General features: G+C 32.7%; 1 protein-coding gene across 1 annotated transcript; it reads left to right on the top strand.

Annotated features, from left to right (window-relative positions):
* Positions 1-1,154: 1,154 nt before the first annotated feature.
* LOC127709506 (zinc finger protein ZFP2-like) lies at positions 1,155-8,504 on the top strand. The gene is made up of 3 exons (XM_052215113.1): positions 1,155-1,455; positions 2,247-2,510; positions 8,470-8,504. The coding sequence occupies exons 1-3, from the start codon at positions 1,155-1,157 to the stop codon at positions 8,502-8,504; spliced, it is 600 nt and encodes a 199-aa protein (XP_052071073.1).
* The last annotated feature ends 569 nt before the right edge of the window (positions 8,505-9,073 follow it).

Raw genomic sequence — 9,073 nt, 5'->3', positions numbered from 1 at the left:
ATCTTTATCTTCCACAGGGAACATACATACATTCCATCATATTTTACAATAGAAACACAGTTTTCTCCAAATGTTCTTTTTATCTCCGACAGGGAACATATAGAAAAACCAACCTCTGTTACAATGTAAAACGCAGTTTTCTCTATATTTTTTTTATCTTCCACAGGAAACATACAGAAACATCATCGTCTGACTTTTAAATTTTGTATTCAGTGAAAACCACAAATTGTTTAAACGTTGACAGTAGGATATCACATTATAAAGTATGTGCAGTTAAAATAATAACAGGTCCAAATATACTTTACTCTAGGAGTCGAATTTTCATATTTCATTGCTTTGATGATAGAATATAATATATTTATTCCCGAATAGTTGATAAGGAAATAATGGACGAAAAACAAAATAAAACTGTAAAACAATTAAGACAAAAGAAAATTCTTAAGAAAAGTAGAAATAATGAAAAAATTCCCACTTGTGGTTCGTGTGGAAGACTTTTTTGTGGAAAACCTATTCGGTGTGATGTATGTAGTAAAAGGTTTTGTAAGAAGAAAACTTATGAAGCACACGTTCGAATACATACAGGCGAAAAACCCTATAAATGTCTCGTGTGCGAGAAAAGTTTGGCGAGTCAAAAATCCTTACAGAAACACAAGAGAAGACACAGTGGAGACACACCATTTAAATGTGACACTTGTGATGAAACTTTCGATTTGAAATCAGGTCTGAGGACACACATGAAAATACATAATTGTGAAAAACGTCAAAAGTGTAACGTATGCTGGAAGAATTTTCGTTCAAGCAGTGCACTGGAGAGACACACAAGACAACACACTGGTGAAAGACCTTTTACTTGTGATGTGTGTGGAAAAAAATTTCCTCAGAAAGAATCGCTAAAATCACATGTTCTCTTACACTCAGAAAACAAGCCTTTTAAATGCGGTGAATGTGGTAAAGGGTTTATTCGTGATGACGCCTTAAAAGCACACATGAGAATACACAGTGGAGAAAAACCTTTCAAATGTGAAGAATGTGGTAAAAGTTTTGATATGAAAAGAACCCTGACCATGCATAGGGTAAGACATTCAAAAGAAAAGCCTTACAAGTGTGAAATATGTGGTAAAGCTTTTGGCTTAAAGCAATATATCAATATTCACATGAGAATACACACGGGTGAAAAGCCTTACAAATGTACAGAGTGTGGCAAAGGATTTAGTCAAAATCAACACTTACAGCGACATATAAAAACACACAGTGACGAAAAACTTTACAAATGTGAAGTGTGCAATAAAAGGTTTACTGTGCGGCAAAATTTGAGAAGTCATAAAAGAATACACGATAAAGTCTACAAATGTGCTATATGTGACCAAGTGTTCTCTTGGAAAGATGCCTTAAAGATACACACGAAAACGCACGGAGATAAACCTTACAAATGTGATATATGTGATAAAGGTTTTAGTATGAATAAAATTTTACTTGGACACATCAGAATACATACCGATGATAAACCTTATAGTGTAATGTATGTGGAAAGAGTTTCAGATGGAACACTTGTTTGAGAATACATAAGACAACACACACAAACGAAAAAAGATTCAAATGTGAATTATGTGATAAAGCTTTTAGACTGAATCAATATTTACGGCAACACATGATAATTCATACTGGTGATACACCTTTCAAATGTGACGTGTGCGGAGAAACATTTGCCAATCAAATAACCGCCAAAAACCACGTGCGAATACATACCAGAGAAAAGGACAATCAAAACACCTATGCATGTGATATTTGTGATAAAAGATTCTATTCGAATGAATATCTTCGAAGACACGTGAAAAGACATACTGTTGATAAGCCATACGCATGCGATGTATGTGGGAAACGGTTTAAGGAAGGAAGTAACTTAAAGAGACATTCTACAATACACACTGGCGATGAATATTTAAAATGTGAGGTGTGCTTTAGACAATTTAGTGAGCAAAATAGCCTTGAGAATCGTAAACATTTCACATGCCAAGTATGTAGCAAAAAATTTGGTCTGAAAACTAACCTTCAGAAACATTTGAAGACACATACCGGAAGTAAACAATACACGTGCGATGTATGTGAGATACAGTTTGGTAAAAGTAGTGAATTCAAGAAACATATGAGAACGCACAATTGCGAAAAACCTTTTAAATGTGGCGTTTGTAGTAAAGAATTTAGTGTGCAAAGTAGCGTTAAAACCCACATGATAATACATATTGGAGAAAACTTTAATCATTTCACATGCAATGTATGTGGTAAAATGTTTAATATGAAAGGAAACCTTCAGAAACACGAGAGAACACATGGGGGAGAAAAACCATATTATTGTAATGTATGTGGAAAATCATTTGTGTCAAGCGGTTATGTAAAGAAACACATGATTACTCACACTAAAGAGAAACCTTTTCAGTGTGACGTATGTGGGAAAAAATTTAGTTGCAATGTCAGCTTAAAAAAACATGGTTTATTACACAATAATGAAGACCGTAAAATGTACGAATGCGATATATGTAGCAAAGAACTTTGTAATATCAGTAATTTACGAAGACATAAAAAAAATCATGCCGGCGAGAAACCTCATGCATGCGATGTATGCGGAAAGCGATTTGGTTACAGAAGTGTCTTGATAAAACACACGAGAACCCACAGTGGCGACAAACCTTTTAAGTGTAGTGTGTGTAATAAAAGTTTTACTGAAAGCTACACTGTAAAGGGACACATGAGAACACATAATGGCGACCAGCCTTATAAATGTGACACTTGTGGTCAGATGTTCAATAATAATAGCAATCTGCATAGTGTAATATTTTAATGTTTTGTAAATATTGACCTCTAGTTAATTTGACTTTATAACTGTTTATTTGTGTACAGAGAAAATTAATGACGCAAGGCTAATTTGACAAATGGCTAGTTTTATTATCTGCAGTTAAAGTTGAACTGTCAGATGTAATTAAGACAAGTAGCGATGTCTTGGGGTGTAGGGTAATAAAATAAGTTATGCCTATTTGTTTTGTCTAGAGTGAAAGTAATTAAACTCTATGATCAAGGTCAGTTGGGCAGAGACTGGCAGATTGTGTATCAGCTGTGATACTGGAAGGATGTGATTTTCCTTGAAGTCTTGAATCAGTAGATTCTGGAGGACTTGTATTTAAAGTTTATATGTTTTAACTTTGTAGCTAACTTTGTCAATAAGTCGGAAGTAATGTACATTTGTTAATAAACTTGTAAATATATATCGCATTATTTAGTTACTGGAAATTACCACAGGATACATTGTCGTGCCATAGTATGGTTATGTCCGTCCGTCTGTGTCGGTGTTGACCTCCCCTCGGTCACGTTACAATAGACATATTAGAAACCACAAGGGTGACAAAAAATTTAATTGTGATGTTTGTAATAAAAGTTTTATTGATAGCTACACAATAAAAGTTCACATGAGGGTTCACACAGGTGATAAACCTTACAAATGTGAAACATGTGGAAATAAGTATCAAAATGCAGGAAATTTGGCAAGACATACACAGGCAATTTTTTCCAACGTGATTTTAACATTGGAATCACGTGATATTCACATTGTCCACACCACGTGAGTACAACGTGAAACGAGCAGAAACGTAATATTCACGTTGTGAGCACAACGTGAAATAAACATTCGTCACACGTGATTTTCACGTTGTATATAAATCCACATAATAATACAACGTGATATTCACGTTTAATATAAAGCCACGTGATATAAACGTGATAATACAACAAGACTTTTATGTGAAGCAGCCACTTGGAAAAATGAAATATTGTCTTTGTTGCACTCATTGACGTCACATATCATTTTTTGTTCTTAGTCATCTCTATTTGAAGAAGTTTCTCTGGTTCTTTATGGTAAAAGTACTGTAAAAGTGAGTTATACATCAATAAATTGTCTTATATTGATTATCAGTTACCTCATATGCATGTTTTATTTACCTGTTATCATCCTGAATATGTATGTAATATTTGCGGCTGGATGTTTAGCATCCATTAAAACTTATATATATATATATATATATAAATCCAAATCTTATTTAAACCATGAGACTATTTCTACATGTTTGAAACCTTTCGAATCTTCCTGTTAGTATTTCTTTTTTTGTTTGTTTGAAATTCTTGCTTTATAATCGCGTTTGTTTGACAATTCATAAAAAAATCTAAAAGTATGGATACCAATGTCAAAGTCAGCTACATTTTAAATTTATACAATGTTTGAAAAGAAGTCGAATTCGAAATTGCACAACAAATAATGCAAAACCAAATGTATACCAAACAACAATTCAATACAGACTAGCTATTTTACAATGTTCATTCTACAAGAGTTGTGTCCCACGCAGGTTTACCATGACAAATCTAAAATCTAAAAATAATCAGCTTATGATTAAAAAATTGTCCCTAACAGAGGCATATGTTACCAAATGTTAAAAAAAACAAAACACTTTCCACATTAAATTCAATTATATTTATATTTAAGAATATTCTAAACAGTTAACATTTGAAAAGTTACTGAAATAGTAACAAATAATATTTGATTGTTTTGTCTTCTAAATGCTCCACTCTTTTGAAAGTTTCTTCATCTGAAAGGATAAAAAAAAAGAATTTTATTTACTGTTATAATATTATCTTCTTTAAGCATACATAATGAAAGCTTTATTTTACTTCTAATATGAGTGTTGCTTTTGCTTTGTAAACAACAATGTGATAAAATTCTCAATATATCTATAGTTTACAACCCTAGTAAACATTATTATTATATACATATGCACTTTCATGGATCTACAATCTGTCATTTCCTGTATCTTGGCATTGCACCAGGTCATGTTTTTCTCTGATTGTTTATGATGTCTTTACACTAAATCCATTGGATGTTGGATGTGTACTGATTGATAATTTATTCTTAGATGCATTTTTTTTAAGTTGTTATTGGCTTTGAACTAGCTGTCAGTATCTGCACTCTCAGATTTGTACTAAGTGTCTTTTTGTTGTTGGGATGTACAAGTACCCATCCACGTCCACTCTGTGTTTTTGTTGTATGTATTTCTATTTGTATCCATCTGATGAGTTCAGCCTTTTTCAACTGATTTTTTTAGTTCGTTCTAATGTTGTACTGTTACACCACTGTCCCAGGTTAGGGGAGGGTTGAGATTCCCCCAACAAATTTAACCCTGCCACATTCTGTATGTATGTGCCTGTCCCAAGTCAGGAGCCTGTAGTTAAGTGGTTGTTGTTTGTTGTTACATATTTGTTTTTTTTAGTTATTTTTTTTTTGTACATTAATCAGGCCGTTAGTTTTCTGGTTTGAATTGTTTTACATTTGTGATTTATAGCGGACTATGCAGTATGGGCTTTGCTCATTGTTGAAGGCCGTACGGTGACCTATAGCTCTTAATTTCTGTGGCATTTGGTTTCTTGTGGAGGGTTGTTTCATTGGCAATCATACCACATCTTTTTTATATGTATCATAACCAATGTGGTGATTTCCCTGTGTAAAATTGAAATGAAAACTAGACAAAGTGACTCCACTCTGAAGTAACTGTATTATAACAAAGTCAATGTAGGACTTTCTTTGAGATATTATTGTGTCTAGGAGACACAATTGATGCCCCCGCAGATGCAAAGTGTTATTTTAAAATAACTATAACATTTAACCGCTTACACCCAAAAAATGACAAAGTTCAACTATCTCCCAAAAGAGCAAATATTAATAAAAATCAAAACCCTGACCACATGCACACCTTCAATGTATGTTCAAACAGCCAGCAAAGTGAAAAATTCCTAGCATTCAAACTGTAGGAGGAGTTATCTGGAAACGCTCCTCTTATGAAAGTAAATACCCGGTACTCCAAAAATTGACAAAGTTCAACTATCTCCCAAAAGAGCAAATATTAATAAAAATCAAAACCCTGACCACATGCACACCTTCAATATATGTACAAACAGACAGCAAAGTGAAAACTTCCTAGGATTCAAACTGTAGGAGGAGTTATGCGGATTAACTATACACCCATAATGGGATGGACGGACGGACAGACGGACGGACAGGGGTAAAACAATATGCCCCCCAACTTTCAGTTGCAGGGGCATAAAAAAAACATGACTGAATGTACAGGGCCAAATAATCTCCATGGAAATGTGATGTGCCAATACTAATACAAATGAATACCAAATATCATTGCCCCATCACTAAAGGTTCCCCTTGAACTGACAAACATTTTTGGGGCCCTTTATAGATTGCTGTTCGGTGTGAGCCAAGGCTCTGTGTTAAAGACCATACTTTGACCTATAAAGGTTTACTTTACAAATTGTGACTTTGATGGAGAGTTGTCTCATTGGCACTCATACCACATCTTCTTATATCTATGATATATTTATACAGTCGCAAATTTAAGTTAATGTATCTTTATGACAGCACAAGGTTCCATACCTCAAAAGGAAGGTTGGATTGATTTTAGGGGTTATGGCCTTAACCATATTAACAGTTTAGGCATTAGGGGCCAAAAATAACACTTTGTTTATTCTTTGTACATGTATAAACTGCTTTTTTCTTGACCAATTTCAATTGTGTTTAATTCAAAGTCTTTATTTTATTTTTTCAAACCTTGTTACTTGTATATAGATTTGGCCTCTTTTTTAAAATAGGTCCACATTGAGGTCCCTAGGGTACAAATTTAAACTTTGTCGTTTGAAGACATATAAAGTTTAATTATTTATTGGTTCTATGATATGAGATATCTAACTGTTAAGTTAAAATTTTAATTTTGTGCCCCGTTTTTAAATTGGTCCCCATTAAGAAGCAAAGGGTCCAAAAGTAAACTTTGTTTGATTTCAACAAAAATTGAATTTTTGAGGTTCTTTGATATGCTGAATCTAATCGTTAAGTTAGATTTCTGATTTTGGGCCCCATTTTCAAATTGGTCTATATACCTCTGTGGTCAGTCATATCAAGCTGAGCCTTGCATTTTATTTTCAAATTGGTTAACTTATACTCATGTTAGAATTAAATAATTTTGTATGTATGCATACTCAATTTAATATAATATTATTATCCTATTGTATACAGAAGTAAAACTTGTGTCTGATTCTATTTAAGTCAATTGTTCGAATAAAATAATCATAAACTAAAACATTCATATGATGTAGTTTTGCATCTTCTATTTAGAGCTTGTTCAGTACCAGTAGAATTCAACAACAAAATTAATAAGCTATTATTACAATTTCTTTGTTCTTACTACTTTTCTTATGTTTGCAGGGAAAATTGACAGAGTGATACATCTTCTATGAATAAAAAGAGGAAATAAGTGTCTGCAGCAGTAAATCATTATAACAACAAGACTGTGAAAAGAAGATATCAGAACATGAAATGAGTTTTATTTCAGTTAAAAGGACTTGTTACAGAATATACCTCTTGTGATTCTAATGAAAACCATTGTCAACTTGAAGTAAAGGAAGATTTTATAAAATAGAACAGGAAATAAAGGAAGACTCAATCATTTAGAGCATAACAAAGCACAATGTATATTTCTAATTAGTCTGTTAATTCAGAATAACCCATGTGAAGGAATTATATTTTACAGTAAACAACATACAATACACTTACAACTTCAATTTTTGCAATTGGTGAATTTTTATGTTGTACTAAGGGAAAATTTATATGACAGATGCATTACCTTAAATATTCACTGAACACATGAAAATCCAACATTGCCATTGCAAAAATAACTTGCACTTACATGTACATATGTTATTCATGTGATATTAATATGAAATTCACATCACAATCATGTGAAAATATAGACGTGAAATAACACAACTTTTACACGTTAAAATAATGTGAAAAAATCTAAATGTGAAATTAACACAATATTTACACGTTAAAATCACGTTTAAAAATTTACGTGTGAAATAACACAATATTTACACGTTAATATCACGTTAAAAAATTTACATGTGAAAATAACGTTACGTTTAAACGTGAATATCACGTGAGCAGATTAAAACGTGATTATCACGTGAGAATCTTGTGTGTGTCAAATACAGGTGATATAAACGTTTAAACGGTGTGATACACACGTGGAAATAACGTAGTTTTCACGTAATGAGCACAAACGTTAAACACACGTTGGAAAAAATTGCCTGTGTAGGAAAGTACACGCTGAAGTGTGACGTGTGTGATAAAAGTTATAGTACGTTAGAGCTGCATTTGAGGACACACTCTGATATTGACCAGCACTAATTTGATACGTGTGGTAAGGCTCACAGTCTGAAGGGACACACGAGTAGTCATCAGGACTTTACAAATGTGACATATGTATAAAATCATACGGTAAAAGTATTTGTAGTATTCTTCAAACATAATTAAGAAAAACGTATTCGTGGTGATGTTTGAACTGTTAGCACTATAATTTTAATTTCTTGAAGCAACACTTGAGGGCACAGTGGACTCAAAACTGTGAATGTATACAATTTGCACTTTACGATTTGACGTATCTTAACTGAACATAATGTTTCGGTTCATGATTATAAAATTTTTAATTCAAGATGATCATTAAAAATATATTCTGTTTTTTTTTTTTGTTGGTTATCTCAATATTCAAAATTGTGATATCACATCACAAATTCAAAAATATATGACTTTTCGAATGTGTGCTGGTCAACACGAATCCAGAATTAGAGATTGCAGAGTTGATTTCTTGGTCGTGATAGACAGAGGTCTGTCATTGATATAGACATACATATTACAAATGTAAGCTGGATAAACAGCGGTGTTTCATATTCGGAATTTAATTTCAAAAATGCTGAAATTCCGGCAAACAGAGATTTGTTCATAGAAATATATGAAATATATTTGGCAAATTTCTATTACCAAACATGATTCAATTTTCAATGTGATTGCTACATCGATTTATATTTTATTCTGTCAATTTTTACGCTTGTACTCTCTGTTAAATTTGATAATCATTTGTTTTCCATACTCGATTTCAATTTTGGGTATACACACAATGTGCCTTGTTGTTTGCTAGCT

The sequence above is a fragment of the Mytilus californianus genome, unplaced genomic scaffold (assembly GCF_021869535.1).
Source record: "Mytilus californianus isolate M0D057914Y unplaced genomic scaffold, xbMytCali1.0.p SCAF_7, whole genome shotgun sequence".
NCBI classification, from domain to species: domain Eukaryota; kingdom Metazoa; phylum Mollusca; class Bivalvia; order Mytilida; family Mytilidae; genus Mytilus; species Mytilus californianus.
This window is presented reverse-complemented; position numbering and strand designations above follow the sequence as displayed.

Bases quoted from the DNA above. Each gene is read 5' to 3' on its own strand.
- LOC127709506 (XM_052215113.1), top strand. From the start codon at position 1,155: ATGAGAATACACACGGGTGAAAAGCCTTACAAATGTACAGAGTGTGGC. The intron at 1,456-2,246 runs GTATGAATAAAA...TACATATTGGAG, and splicing joins TATATGTGATAAAGGTTTTA to AAAACTTTAATCATTTCACA. The intron at 2,511-8,469 runs GTAAAATGTACG...AATTTCTTGAAG, and splicing joins ATTACACAATAATGAAGACC to CAACACTTGAGGGCACAGTG.